This window comes from Dromiciops gliroides, chromosome 3, assembly GCF_019393635.1.
Source record: "Dromiciops gliroides isolate mDroGli1 chromosome 3, mDroGli1.pri, whole genome shotgun sequence".
Lineage (NCBI taxonomy): Eukaryota > Metazoa > Chordata > Mammalia > Microbiotheria > Microbiotheriidae > Dromiciops > Dromiciops gliroides.
Genome location: NC_057863.1, coordinates 503,523,483 through 503,539,662, shown reverse-complemented (window position 1 = coordinate 503,539,662; position 16,180 = coordinate 503,523,483). Strand labels below are relative to the sequence as shown.

At 41.2% G+C, this 16,180-nt stretch overlaps 1 protein-coding gene across 1 annotated transcript in view; it reads left to right on the top strand.

Annotated features, from left to right (window-relative positions):
• Nucleotides 1-8,150, top strand: part of DCPS (decapping enzyme, scavenger) — a 50,646-nt gene extending 42,496 nt beyond the window's left edge. Inside the window, exons 5-6 of the mRNA XM_043997774.1 lie at nt 6,144-6,254; nt 7,755-8,150. Coding sequence (XP_043853709.1) covers nt 6,144-6,254; nt 7,755-8,021 — 378 coding nt within the window. The 3' untranslated portion in view covers nt 8,022-8,150. The remainder of the gene's footprint in view (nt 1-6,143; nt 6,255-7,754) is intronic.
• Nucleotides 8,151-16,180: the final 8,030 nt, after the last annotated feature.

Sequence of the window (16,180 nt, the reverse complement as noted above, 5' to 3'; positions counted from 1 at the left end):
CAGGGTCACATACTGATTATCCCAGAGAGGCTACTTGAATCCAGGTGTTCCTGACTTTGAGATCACTTCTTTGTGAATTCATGGTAAAAATATCATAAATATCTATTGCATTTCTAAACAAGCAATTTCAAGTACTTGACATCATTCTTTTAACAGTTGAATCTATGACGATTTATAACTTAAAAGAATACTTGTCTATAATTATCCAATATCTACATTACAGATTAGTAAACTAAAGTAACTTGTTTTAAGATCATGCAATCAACAAATTTCCACATCCATGAAATTGTTTTATTAATAGTATTTTATAAATGAAAGAAAAAAGAAATAAAATAACAATTCAGCAAGTTAAAAAATTAATCGTATTTTATTTTTTACAATGGCATGTAAAGATAATTTTCAACATTCATTTTTTGTAAGACTTTGAGTTCCAAATTTTTCTCCCTCCTCTTCCCTCCCCCCTCCCCTGAAGCAAGAAAGCAATTTGATATAGGTTATACATTACAATAATGTTAAACATATTTCTACATTAGTCCAGATCCATGAAATTTTTAAAGACTTTATCTTAGTGCAAATATCACAATAAATCCTGACTTTTAAAAAAATCTTGTAAGGAGACATTTCACTTAAAATAAGACTAGAATAAGTTTAATTACAACTAGATTTGTATCCCGAAATAGTATGTCTTAATTTATCTAAGGGCCCAGCTACTATTAGCTTTTTAATGTGAGATCATTATTTAAAATTGGGTGGGGCGGGGCAATGAGGGTTAAGTGACTTGCCCAGGGTCACACAGCTGGTAAGTGTCAAGGTCTGAGGTCAGATTTGAACTCAGGTCCTCCTGAATCCGGGGCTGGTGTTTTATTCAGTACACCACCTAGCTGGCCCCAATAAATTCATTTTTACATGGAGATAAAAACTCTGGTGATTGAGAAGTCAGACAGTTCCCCAGATTTAAATAGAACCTGATCTACCAATGTGAATTTAAAATTTCTAATATTGGAGATCAACTCCCAATTAAAGTTTTTTGTTTGTTTTGTTTTGTTTTGTTTGTTTGTTTTAATTTGGGGGGGCACTGAGGGTTAAGTGACTTGCCTAAGGTCACACAGCTAGTAAGTGTCAAGTGTCTGAGACTGGATTTGAACTCAGGTGCTCCTGAATCCAGGGCTGGTGCTTTATCCACTGCACCACCTAGCTGCCCCCCAATTAGAGTTTTAACAAATTTCTTAAAAGCAGGTAAAAAAAAATCAAGTTGAAGTCACCCTTTAACTGCCTCTCTGTATAAATTACCTTTCTGACAATTCTGCTTTGAGTAGCAGAGAGGATTGCATAACTTAGTGCAAAATAAATGATTTAGCTTGGACATCAAGGGGGAAGAAAAAAAAAGCTTGCTTTTTACTAGAGGACACACACACTCACTCACAACATTTTAGCACAAATAGCACTCCACAAAGTGGTAAAGATTCTTAAAATACTTTGGCGTGTACAAATTAAGTCCTCTATATCCTCAAAACCCCATTAATTTGAGCCAGACTAATTGGTCTTTTTTAGAGGGGAAGCCTTTTGTTAGAGGAGGGGGAAGCCATTGGGAAAATGACATCCCACTCAGGGCCCTCAATCTTTGGGCTAGCAGAATCAAGTATAAACTCAAAAAGGAGACCCCACTGTGACCATCAGTGTTGCAGATCAGACTTAGTTAAATTCTGCCAATTTTCCAAGTACTTGCAAGCATGTAGTCAATAATTTGAAGACAGTCTGGCAGCCGTCCTTTTGGGACCTGTCAGAGTGACTATATTTACAAAATGTAGCTGTCCTCTTTTAGAGGGACCTGTCAGAGCAGACCCAAGTTACCAAGTTATTCATGGGTATAACCAAACCCCCAGTCAAAGAGCTTTTTTTTTTTTAGTGAGGCAATTGGGGTTAAATGACGTCCTCAAAGAGCTTTTTTTTTTTTAATTTTTTTTTTTTTTTGGTGAGGCAGTTGGGGTTAAGTGACTTGCCCAGGGTCACACAGCTAGCAAGTGTTAAATGTCTGAGGCCGGATTTGAACTCAGGGCCGGTGCTCTGGCCGGTGCTCTGTCCACTGCACCACCTAGCTGCCCCTTCAAAGAGCTTTAACAACTCAGGTGAGAAGAGACATGTATTCTGGATTTGAAAGACTCACCCAGGCCAAGCCTCTGAGTTTGAGTCCCGACTGGAACACAAATGATTCCTGCTGGCGCCAAGTGTCCAAAGTCAGAAAGAGGGCTGGCTAGGCAGGGAGTCTTAAGATCTGGATGGGACCTCCAATATGGCAACCTGAAAATTAAAGAAAACAATATAACTAAATTAAGGTCTTTAATCTAATTGGGGCAGAGGAGTTGCAACTGCTGATACCACACAGCAAATGCTAGGATACCTGAAAAGGGAATTGGGGACAGGGTTTAGATGGGGTACCAAAACAGAGAGAGTTAAGAGATTGCCCTTGAGAAGAGCAAGTTTCTCAGTTTCAGAAGGTAAAGTTATTTTATATCACAAGCAAAAGTACTTAAAGAAAGCTTGGAAACGTCAGGAGGGGAGAGTTTGGTAGATCTACAAAATAAGCAGAGCCGGGAATCCACAAAGTCTGGTCAGCCCCAGGCAATTCATTGGCCTGGGAATGGAGGCCAGGGCAGCTTCGATCAGTTCTTGGTTTTCTGTGTTGGTCACTAGGCATCCTGTCTTCCCATCCAGGAAGAATGATTCCCCTGTCACTCTGGACAGTCTCCTACATAGCAGTCAGTCACAGAGAACTTTTTGTAATTTCATCTGGCTCTCAGCCACCACCATCTTCCCACCAAGGAGGCCAGAAGCAATAGGTTGGGATTAAGAGGAGAAAGAGCTGGCTTAAATGAAATGCTTTTATCAACAATGAGTGTGTCAGCCATGATTTTAGATCTGCACTGTTGTTTCTCACAGCTGGCATGTGTTCACTTTGTAAATCTTCACTGAGCTTTGTGTGCCACAGAGTGAGGTTAACCTTCATTAAGCTTATTCTTGTAGGCAGGGAGGGTCTACAACATTTTGACTTTTATCTGAGTGTAGGCCAGGAGGTTCTGGAGGAGAGACTCTGAATTTTGCCACAAGGGTATCCTTCCCAAGAGTGAATTTTCCATTGCCCCAAATGGAATGTATCCAGATTGTTTTAGGTATGAGAAGGCACTTCCTTTGAGGGGAGCCAGATGATCTGTTGAAGCAAACCTAGATTAGTGACTTCTGTTTATTCTTTCTAATGGACTTAAAGAACGTTGGCATTAAGTGTCTGCTTTGTGACAGATTCTGTGTTAGGCAATAGTATTACAAAGATGAAAAGCAATATAGTCCCTTCCTTTGATCTTATTATCTACAGGGTGAAGAGAATAGGGTTTTTCAGACACCAGGGATATGATCTCTTCCTTTGTTTCTGATAGAGGTGGCAGGGACACTGCTTGAAAGGGGCAACATGGAACCCCTAGATGAGGCTTAGGGGCATCATTGAGGAAAGGAGGAGAAAGAACAGGGTTATCAAAACATATATTATAGGGGCAGCTAGGTGGCACAGTGGATAAAGCACCGGCCCTGGATTCAGGAGGACCTGAGTTCAAATCCGGACTCAAACACTTAACCCTTACTAGCTGTGTGACCCTGGGCAAGTCACTTAACCCTCATTGCCCCACAAAAAAAAAAATCAATGTAATCAAAATGTACATTATAGAAATTTGAGGTGGAAAAGAGAATAATAGCATGTTTTCATAGTGCTTTAAGTTTTACTGAGCATTTTCCTTGTAACACCATGAAGTAGGCAGTAAAATGTTTTTTCCTCATTTTACAGATGAGGAAACTAAGGCAGACAGCAGTTAAGTGACTTGCCCAGGGTCACACATTTAGTAAGTGTCAGAGCCAGCAATTGAATACAGTTCTTCTAACTCCAAATCCAGTTCTCTCTTCACTGTGCATAGCCAGAAGGTCGCAGGGAAGTGTCACTGAAGAAGTTGTCACCCAGACTGGTCTTTGAAAAGTAGAGAAAGGTTTAATCACTGAAAATGTGGGAAAATGTTGTATCCATGGGGGATGACTGTTGCGAATGTAAAGAGGTCCAAAGGGGACACAATGAGGTCTAGGAAGAACTAGGAGTTGTGGTTGGTTAGAATATCTATCAAGTGGAACTTGTGTATGATCAGTAGGTGAGATCCCTTCTCCACTTTGACTGCATTCTCTGCCCCGTTCCACTTCTTCCCACTGGGGAAGTGGCCTTTTGACCACACAGTCTGTGGTAAGCTTATTTTGCTTTACAGAAAGAGCTTGATCATGCCACCTTCCCTAGGACAGTTTGCCACCATCTGAGTTGCCACATAAATCCCTTGTCTCTGCTTAACACCTGAAAACTTTTTTACCTCCCCGGAGACCCATTGGGACCATCCAGTAATTTGGTACATTGTAGAGAAGCCTGACATGGTTTCCATAGAATTGGTCTTCATCCCCCACCCCCACCCCCTTCACCTGCACTCCCTGATTAAGTCTCTAAGCTGGCAGGTAAACATTAGGGTACATGATCCATTCCAGGCCAGAGGAGCTAAGAGCTGTAATTCGGCATGTCATATTTAGCATTTGTCAGCAGCATTCAGCCAAAATAAATGCTATTATTATTTGGTAGCACTGTGGCAGTTGATAAATAGGAGAGCTAAAAAAACAACACACCCACACAAGTCAACAATATTCAGTTCCTCCCAAGTTTGAAACTTAATTTTCTTTTCTAGCTGCTCCTTGATTGCTTAATTGGCCAAAGTATTTAACTTGGTTCTCTCATCATAATCTAGGAAGACTGAAGGGGAGGTTAGGGGGGGCACAGAAGAAAACATATTTAGCTCAACAGTGTGTGTTCATTCAGCAATTCCATGCTCCTGCATTGTGAGTTGGGTCAGTACCTTCAGGTCTGGGTAGAGAGTCAAATCACTTAGCCTTCTAAGGTACAGGCAAAGAGAAAGGAAAAATGACAGAGACTACTGCTTATTTGTACCTCAGACAATCAAAGGGAAAACCTCATTTTGTATCCTTGGATCTGGGACCCCAAGGGTGGGACCCCAGTTGGGTGATTCTTTATCACCCTGGTTACTGCAGTGAGGAATTGGAATCAGTCAGGGATCATTTGGTACTCTCCCACAGGGATAGAAATATCTGAAGCTGGGAGCCCTTTAGGATCCTCCCAAAGTTGAGCTTCCTAGTACCCTAGTGATCAGGGGGCCCCACCCATTCACAATGAATTTATGATATGGGTCAGCCCATAGCTCTGATCTTTGGTGAGTTGGTGGAGATGGGTGTTTTTTGACTGGAAGTGGAAAAAAATTGATCTGTGTTAAAAGATCCCAGTGATTTTGACTCTTTGAATTGGCGTGGCCACAAAATTCCAGACCTTCTTCATGAATGGAAACAAGGACAGCCCAGAAATGTTAACCCAGGGACCTGGTAAGGATGGTAAAGGAAAATAGTAGTAATATCTTAGCATCTACATAGCACTTTAAGGTTTGCAAAGTGCTTTACAGATATTATCTCATTTGATAACCACCTTATGAGTAGGTGCTGTTATTATTCTCTATAGGAAGTACAGAGAGAGAGAGAGAGAGAGAGATTGATTTGGCCAGATTAAGTGACTTGATCAGGGCCACACAGCTTGAAAGTGCTTGAGCAAAATTCAGACTTAAGTCTTCCTGACTCCACATCGAGCACTGTGTTGACTGCACCATCTAGCTCACAAGTTATAGTTTACTTACTGGTGGTATTTACAGTAAACATATATGCAGTTAAGACAGATGCAGACATATAGCTATACCCCACAGAAAAACCAAAAGGCCTTTAATCTTCTTACTCCCTTAAATTGAAAGATTCAGAAAACATGTTTATTTTTGCATCCAGCTCAAAACCCAGACACTTGTATGTTCATGTTTTACGAAGATAACACCCCTGGTACGGTGTCTGAAAAGCAGTTTACTGTTAGCTCAAGGCCAGGTTGTATCCACTGCTGCTTCTGTTGCTTCTGGCTCACTGGCAAGAGTTCTAGCCTAGGGTTGTGGGAAACAGGGGAGGATGGAGGTCTTCATCAGGCAAAGGACTCTTAGAGTCTGATTACTACCTGTTCTGCCTTTTTGTAGTTGGATGACCTCTACCTGATTGCCATCTGCCATCGCCGGGGGATCAAGTCCCTACGAGAGCTTACTGGGGAACATTTACCCCTACTCAGGAACATCTTGCAACAGGGGCAGGTGAGCCACCCCACGAGGCCATAGCAGGGCCTGATTCCTCCCTGGGAAAGAATGGTATCAGGAATTTACTGAGTTCTTTATTCTCTTCTTCAGATCATTCCTTTTGCCCTTCCCAAGTGTTTCCCCCAGAGCCCACCACAGCAATCCTTAGCATATCACCCTTAGAATAAACTTGGTTGGCATAAAAGACCCTATGCATAAGCTAACTCTACCCTGACTGTCCAAACACATCTACTCCTCTGTAATTTTAGCCCCCTGCACTAGCCATGTTCATTGTCTATCTTTCCCACCTACTCATGTTGTTTTCTCCACCTGGCAAGTTGATCTCCACCCTGTTCCTCACCCCCCATCCAGATTCTTTTTTTTTTCCCCCTTGGGAGGCAATCTGATTTGCCCAGGGTCACACTGCTACTAAGTGTCAAGAGACCAGATTTGAACTCAGGTCCTCCTGACTGCACCACCTAACTGCCTCTCCCATCCAGATTCTAATAGCCGTTCACATTCTCCTTTTCTGTTAAGCTGTCCAGGACTACTCTATCCCACATTGCTCAAACTCTAATTATATTAGGTCTTGCCTCTGTCATTTGGGAAGACTGTTTCATGCAGAGCCTGGTACTGATTCCTGTTGCCAGCTGCTCCGACTGTGTTTTGGTGTCTGTGGCAGATAGTTCCAGTGCTCCCTTGCCCTCTTGTCTTTTCTATTCATCCCTACTCCCTCTAAAACTTACCCCCATGAGAAAGCTTAGTCTCTTCCAGCTCTAAGCATAGGAGGCTCGAGGACAGAGCTGGAGGCAGAGAGGTAATTTGATAGGAAAGTCCCGCAGGCAAAGTTACTGTAGATTTGGCCATTCCTTGAATACTGATTAAAAGCCTAAAGGGTAGTTGAGCATGTAAAGAGCCAACTTTCCAGAAGTCACCAAGGGTTGGTTGTTATGGCTCCTCAGCAATTTCTCTTTCCCCTTCCTCGATGATAAGCCATTTGTCCTAACTTGGTGACTTAGTTAAAATCCCTCTCAGCACCAGCGTCTCCTCCAGAACCAAAGTAAAGGCCTTCCTGCTTTCCAATTGAAATTTAACTGACCCTCAGGCTGCCCTGGCATTCCACGGCCACCCCTCCACCCACTCTCTTCTGCTTAAGCTTTTCTAATTCTTAGCCTGGCCCTGACCTTGTTTCCTTCAGGTTCACAGCCTAAGTTGGGAGGTATCGATTCCTTCTGTCTATTCCCTTCCCTGCAACAGTGGAAGGGAAGTGTCTGGAGATAATCAGAGAAAAGGGCAAAGTGTCAGTCTCAGTAATCTCCAGGAACCTCTGAGGCTTTCCATGTTCTGAACAGGATCCTTTCCTGATAGGGAAACAGAGGATATGCCTTAGATAACACATTGAGAGAGAATGATGGAGTCTGGCCTCCTGGCCTAGGCCTTTGATCTTACATGGTGTTTTGGGAAAGGGATTTGTACACACTCAAAAGTTTTGTCTCTGGCACTCCTCTCCTTTCTTAGGAGGCCATCCAGCAGCGCTACCAAGTGAAGGAGGAGCGTCTTCGAGTTTACCTGCACTACCAGCCCTCTTACTATCACCTGCATGTGCACTTCACTGCCTTGGGCTTTGAGGCACCTGGCTCAGGTGTGGAGCGGGCACACCTGCTGACTGATGTGATTGAGAATCTGGAATGTGACCCGGACTATTATCAACATCGTACCCTCACTTTTGCCCTGAGGGCTGATGAGCCTCTGCTTAAGCTCTTCCAAGAGGCCAAGAAGAACTGAGGTACCCACACAGAGGGGCTCTCATGTGGAGAGATGAAGGGAATTTTTGTTACCATGTTGGGTTTTTAAAACATCCTTTTGTACTGGTTTGTTTGCTGTACCAATTAATAAAATATCTGGTTCACTAGGCCCAGAGTGACTGAGTGTCCTAGGAATTGGGGGAGTAAGGAGGTGGGAGAGAGAAGGGCAGGACTGTCTTCAGGTACGTGGGGTATCCTTGTTGAAGGTCATGATGAAAGCCTGGGAAGAAGTTTGGATCCATACCAAGCCAGGGGTCCCTATTTAACCCTAGGTCCCTGTTTACTCTACTTAACCTTGTTATAGCTTTTTATTCCAAGCAACTTTCCAGCCCTTTGTGGTCTAGAGATTTCCTTAGAACAACCAATTAGAAAATCTTTCTCTAAACAGCCCACTGAGTCATCTTCTTTTCTCCAGTGTTTGGTTTACCCACTGCCCTTTCCTGCTCCCTTGGCAAGATGTGGGAGTTAGTGAGGTGGAGGTAGGGAGGAAACTTAAATAAAAATCAGATGACGAAATCCATAAAAGTGTCTATTGTTTGGTCAGCAAGCATCTATGGGGCACGTAATACAGTGAAAGCATTGTCAGCAAACATATTATATATACATAGAGAGAAAGAGTGTGTGTGTGTGTGTGTGTGTGTGTGTGTGTGTGTGTGTGTGTATAAATATACAACAATATATAGCCAAGCAATATATCAAGATGACCACATATAAATTAAGTCTGGAAGCTTTGGGGGGATTCAAGGTAAAGGAGTGATTGTTGTGGTTTGGTTTGGTTTGGATTTTTAGAAGAGAAGATTGGGGGCAGCTAGGTGGTGCAGTGGATAGAGCACCGGCCCTGGAGTCAGGAGTACCTGAGTTCAAATCCCACCTCAGACACTTAACGCTTACTAGCTGTGTGACCCTGGGCAAGTCACTTGACCCCAATTGACTCACCAAAAAAAAAAAAAAAAAGAAGAGAAGACTGTCTTCATTTATAGAATCTGAATTTTAAAACTGGAAGGAAACTTGAAATTACCTACTCCAAGTCCTTCCTTTCCAGAGAGTACATTTCTTTATGCCTGCTTTGGTTGCTTACCATCTCAACAAAGCTGAAACCCTGGTGTCAAAACAGAAAAAAAAAAAATATAGGAACAGCTAAAGGTATTTTGGGGGGAAAAGGCCCCAGAGCTCCTGACCTAGATTGTAAGGGGGGGGGGAATCTGATAAGTAAGGCCCAAGCTGGCAAATTGACTGCCACCATAATTTAACCAGCAAAATGACTAGATCTCTGCCAATCCCTTTAAGTTCTAGGGATTGATAAGAAAGAGCTAGAGGGAAAACTATTTCCTTAGGTGACTACAAAGGCAGGTTAATACCATAGACAGAAAGCAAACAGGATCTTGTGGGCTGCAAATCTGGGCCTGTCCCATGCCTGATTAGGACCAAAACCAAGTAGTCTCACCAGCTCAGACAGTAGCTAGTAATAAAGTCTTTGGGATGTGAGTTCCTGGGCTTTCTGTGTTCTGAGTGTGCTGTCCAGTCCTTTTTTACTCCAAATCCATTGGAAGAGGATGGGCCCTTTCTCCTTTTTCCTTCCCCAGAATTCAGTGAGAACACTACTCCTTCAGACTCCGCTTAGCTCCCCAAAGCCTGCTACAGCAGCTTGATGGACAAGTCAATCAGGGCTAAGGTTCAAGTTAAGGGACAGGGAGTGACTACATGAAAGACCCACAGTTAATATAATGAATTGTAGTTGTTGCATGAGTATCAAGAGAAGAGCCCAGTCATGTGTCTGACTAGGTTCCAGACATGGAGATAGTTCCTGCCCTTGGGAAGCTCACAGTCTAATAGAAAGCCACTTCTGTGTGTGTGTGTGTGTGTGTGTGTGTGTGTGTGTGTGTGTGTGTGTGTGTATACTCAAAATAGCTAGTGCAGATTATTAGATGAGGAAACCAAGGCTCTTCAGAGAGATCAAGTAATTTGCCCAAGGTCATACAGCTAGATTGGAACCTAAGCCTGATGATTCCAAATCCAGGATTCTTTCTACAATATCATACCTCCTACCACATTAATCATTACACTATATATGTGAAATATTGGAGCACAGGGCAATTGGAAATGCCCTCTGACAGGACCACCATAAAGCAAATAACTCAAAGGGGTCTCTCGACTTTCCAGAGGAAAGAGGTTTTTAATATTCCTTAGGGGCTAGATAAAAAAGTGCTGACATAGCAGTCTTTCACTGACAATGGTTCCTACAGGGTGAGTGCATACAGCTGCACCTGTGACCCTGGACTTAAGCCTTTATCACAGTTAACAAGATGAAATCTGCTCTAGCCAGATTTATACAAAGTACAAGGAAAGGGAAGTCGGGAAAAGAACCTTCTTTATCTCTAAAGGGAAAGCTGGAACTGGGAAAAGCATCTGATTATTGACAAATAGTTTAGAAACACCAAGTCTAGGATTTTTAGTTTCTCCATCTCTCTCTCTCTCTCTCTCTCTCTCTCTCTCTCTCTCTCTCTCTCTCTCTGTCTCTCTGTCTCCCTCCCTCCCCCTGTCTCTGTCTCTCTCCCTCTCTCTCTGTGTCTCTGTCTCTGTCTCTCTTTCTGTCTGAAAACTAAACCAATACAGGATTTGAACTTTTCAAGTTGATTGAATATGTGATCAACCTGAATGGATATGTGATCAGCCTCAATACTACCCATCCATGCCTGCCCTTCCTGTGTGACGCTTGCCATACCTTAGCCACAGAAGCTCCACAAAAAGTCTTGGAGGTCTTCTGGTTTTCCTCTTGACATTGTGAGGATACTAGTAGAGCACTCAGGCTGTCCTGTCATCCCTTGCCCACACCGTGGGACCAGCCCATCCTCTTTTCCTAGTCCTCATTTCCCTGTTGGCTTTCTTTGCTCCTATTCTTCTTTGGAGTTCCTCATTGGTATTATGTTGTAATCTGTTCACACTCACCATGCCCCTCTTCATTGACTTCTGTGTGATACTCATCTTTAGTGATTTAGAGACTATTGTGTTCTATGTTTCCCAGCCACACAATACTGATTTTAAATAATACTGGTATTAAAAAGATGGAATTTTGTTTCCGGGAGGAAGTTTGGATTTATTAAAGAAGCTTTGCAATTTCCTGAAGGCAGTACCTCCTGCCCTTCCCCTCCTGTTTAATCTAAGTGCCTGCTTACTCCATAGAGGATATGGTGGGTATCAGTTATATTACTGGTCTATAAATCAATTTCCCGTTTAATGAAGTTGGTTTATAGTTTAGTAATATGACTTCTCTCCACCACACCTACTATAGAAAAGGCAGGGATTACAGCTCATCTGACGCAAACACTGGTTTCAATTATTTTCAGGACAGAGTAGGCCATCAATTGGGAAATGACTAAATATTGTGTAGAACTTGAATGTAAAGACATGTTACTGAACCATAAAAAATAACAACTAAAGAATTCAGAGAAGAAAGATTGACATGAACTGATAAAAACTGAAGGAAACCAAACTAGGAAAAGTACATGACTTCAACATGATAAAAACAAAGAACCATAGCAACAAAATACCAAACAATATCCAACTATGATGACCAGACTTGGCCCCGAGGAAGAAATGAGAAAATGTATCTCCCACTCTTCCTTCCAGAAATGGGAGGCTATAGGTGAGAAACACTGCATACACTATCAGACTTAGTCATTGTGTTGGTTAGTTTTTTCTGAACTGCTTCCCTCTCCCCCTTTTTTAACCTATGTTACAAGGGCTGACTTGCTAGGTATGGCTAGGGAAATACATTCAGAAATGAAAATGATATAAAAATAAAAGATATTGATAAAAATTGTGAAAACAAAAACAGGGAGTAGGGACCTAGACTCTGTGATGATAAAAAATATGGGAGACATAGTTTCTAGGTAATTTAATAATTTTCATTAATTTAATAAAATTAAATTTAATCATTTTTATTAATAAGGCTGGCAGGTTATTAATAAAAGCATGGTCATTTGACTGACTCTCAGACCAAAGACAGTCATGGTGATGGGACATAGAGCTTATAAAGGGTAGGTAATCTGCCCCACAAAAAAAGAAAAAAAAAAGAATTGTAACTCACTTTCTATTTTGGGGCAGCCAGGTGGCACAGTAGATAAAGCATTGGCCCTGGATTCAGGAGGATCTAAGTTCAAATCCGGCCTCAGACACTTGACACTTACTAGCCATGTGACCTTGGGCAAATCACTTAAACCTCATTGCTCCGCCCCGCCCCCCCCCAAAAAAAAGAGTAGGTGGTCAATGGGGAAAAGAATTGACCCCTGCACAGACAGATTGTCTTCAGCCTTGGGCTGAATTCAAAGAATGTCCTTCTCTTCAGTGGGGGGCTCTGAGTGTCTCCCCTGCCCCACAGAGAAGCCTTTGACTATCTAGTGTATCATTTGAAAATATTTGGGCTACCTATCCCTGTTCTATGCTATTGGAGAACTTAACTGGGCTTTCCAATATATTGCTACTTATAAATTAGAGGCTATTGTACCAGTCTTGGGCATTAAGCATTTATTAAAGTATCGTAAATGTTAGTAAAGAGAGAGAGCACATGGCTCCAGAATTCAGAATCCCTACATACCTAGATAGAGAGAGAAGAGGGGGGGCCACATGGCTGCCTCCGCCAGCATCCCAGGCCAAGAAGGAGCATGAGAGAGCTTAAGCTTCCTGTGGTCCAGAGCAGAGGTGGCCCTCACGCTGCTCAAAGCTAATTGGCTAGCATCATTCAAATCTATTGGTTGGCTGGACTTGAGGGTGGTCCATATTAAAATAAGCAGTATGTGCTGAGGTCAGAGTCCAGAGGACAGATCCTCTGAAGGGAAAGGCTTTCAGGTAGGTGTGGTTTTAACCTTTGTTGTCTACTGAGTGTTTGTGTCAGTCTGATTTCCAACTCTACTGACCCTGGGCTGGCTCTGAGAAACTAGCCAGGCCCCAAGTGCATGTGTGGGTTCCCGGGTCCTCCCAAAACCCCATTATTAATAATTTTCTCACACTAGATAAATGGATCTGTCTCCACCCAAGCCCAAGTAGAACACAATGAGCTTCTCCACCTTAAATTCCTTGCAAGTCTGAGATGGGTCTGACCAAGATGAAGATATTCAATGCTATCTTATTACCAAGGAGAATCTGGATCTTTAAAAGTCAAGGCTCTGGAAGAAAGGGAGGGAGCTCTGAATTCCACCCCCCCCAAGATATTGGTTATAAATAAAGATTTATCACAATAACCCCATTTGATTCTTGAGGGGCATGGTCCCCTCAATGAATCCCTAACTGATATTACAAACACTTCATCAAGAGTTCTTAACTATGGGGCTTATGATGGGTAACAATGTGAGGGGAAAGGGGGAGAAATTGAGTGACACATTGACAAAACCAAAGGGGTTAGTCTCCTTTAGTAAGTAGGCTTCCAGATAAAGCACACAAAGGGAAAAAGTAAACAGTGAAAAAAATGTCCATGTAAGTCTCAAAATTCTCATCTCATACAGCTGTCTAATTCTTAGGACACCATCTGATGCAGCTCTCCGGTCTGGGTGTGATCTCAGAGCATTTTCCAGATGACTGTCTTCTCAGACTCAGGGTCACTTGTAGAGGTCTTCTTCCTCTGTTAAATCTCCTAACAAATTGGTCTTAAAATAGATTTAAATCACTTTGCCAATAACCAGATCAGATAATGAAAGTTAACTCAACCCTTATGTCTCTATTATTATTAAATCAAATTTGCAGTCTTTTAGACCAGGGAATTTACAATTTCATGTTATCCAGTTGTTATATATGAAAGTTGGGTACAAACAAAAAATTAGAACCTAGTTGTTGTTTTTTGAACCCAGTTTTTATATTTAACATTATTCATTCCTCCATTTGGAGGATGAGATTCCATGAAGGAATATCAGAATCCTTTTTAAAAGAAGATGGAATCTAATACAAAAAAGAATTCATTAAAAAGTTACCACATTGGGGCAGCTAGGCGGCGCAGTGGATAAAGCACCGACCCTGGATTCAGGAGGACCTGAGTTCAAATCCAGCCTCAGATACTTGACACTTACTAGCTGTGTGACCCTGGGCAAGTCACTTAACCCCCATTGCTCCTCAAAAAAAACAAAAAAACAAACAAAAAAAAAAGTTACCAGATTGGTTTCAACTGTAACAAAAGGTTTTGGGATAGAATACATAAATACATGGAGTAAACAATTTTAAAACAGTGCATATTGTTATTTATAGTAAAACAGCTTCAACTTCCAGCCATGTTCACATGAATAAATTACTAACAAAAGTGGATATCTCTTTACTAGATAGAACACAAACCATTCTTCTGAGAGAACTAATTGTGCTGATATTCTTTTCCTGAGAGAATTATATTCACTAAATAATTCAGTCACATCCTGGTTTCACAAGTCTTTGCATTATTTGCCTAATTATCCTCATACCATTATGAGAAATTAAAGGACTTTATATTACACAGAAATACGTAGCTAGTATCATGGCTAAATACTTAATTGTTTGGAATATAGAAAGGATTAAAATGATTCAGATGTGCTCTAGTATTAGCTTATAAAATAGGGATTTAATATCGTGTTCATACTGATGATCTAACATGATTATAGAAATTTGCCATACAAGAATAGGGACAAAACTATAAAGTAAGGTTCCTTAACTTCACGTCAATTCCAGTCAAAAGTTATGCAGATGCACAATTGCACTGATCCAGGCTTAAAGTCAGGAAGTGGAATAGTTTTCATTCCATGTGTCACACTGGAGAAATTGAGTTGGGAGAATCCTACTTCAGCCCTTGCCCATAGTCGTTCTCCCAGCCTTTTCCATGATAACTTCCCCTGCAGTTTATGCATAGGGTTGCTGGCATCATGGATCATTGGCTCAGTAGCATTCCTTGATGATCATACCTGGAGTCAGACTCAGAATAATATCAGTTAACAGTCCCATAAAGTCGTCTTTTTTTTTTTTTTTTGGTGAGGCAACTGGGGTTAAGTGACTTGCCCAGGGTCACACAGCTAGTGAGTGTTAAGTTCTGAGGCCGAATTTGAACTCAGGTCCTCCTGACTCCAGGGCCGGTGCTCTTTCCACTACACCACCTAGCTGCCCCACCATAAAGTCTTAAACAGCAAATTCCAATAATTAATGCTTCAAGTGGATTAGCTCTCAAGAATCACATATCCTAAATAAGTATTGACTGTAACAGTAAAATTCATTACCAAAAAAATCACATTTTATCTTGATATAACTAGTACTCATGCTAAGTAGATGTTTTTTTCTGTCTCTAAATTCAGCATTGTACAAATGATTTTGCTTTAAAATGTTTAATGACAAACCACAAAAGACTTGGGATGGGATGTATAACTGTAATAATTCCAAATTGTGTACAGATTATGCAATATTTCATATAATAGTATATAGTATTTCATAGTATATAGTATAATGTGTTCAGTTATTAACCATAATTGAATGGACATAAATACAAACTACTGCTCTCAGAATCCTTTTAAGCAATGGAAACATCTTTAAGGTAACTCTTACATAGTTTGCATGTATTTCTACACGTGTTCTAATTACAGATTAAATAACAAATATAAGTAAAATAAGATTTCCCCTTAAGGTGACACAAGATAGCTCATAAGTTACTATTGTTCACTAACATAACTGGATGAGATACTTCAGGAATTATATTTTATACATGTGACAAATTTAAGCCATGGAATAACAACAAATTCAAATCAAATCAGCAATATCTTTCCCATTTGCAGCTTATTACAGTAATTTAGATGCTTTAGTATTAATCTAATGCCTAAAAGTATTGCAATGGGAAACTTCCACTGCGTCTAACCTGATAATAAAAATATGCTTTGAGAGTTATAAGCAGAAACACAGTTATAACAGCATCAAAACTGACCCTCAAGCCTATACCACTATAAACAGCCTAGCATATGGAAGCAGGTGGACAGATTTCTTGTATGAGAAAATGAATGAAAAAGAATACAACCTTAGCCTTCTTAGGGTAACCTTCCTACCTTATTCCCGGAGATACTGCTGGCCTTAGATTTCAGATGTTGCTTTCATTAAGGTGCTGACTCCTGATGTTTCTCTTTAAAAGTCCATTTAGGGGCCTCTGGGAGC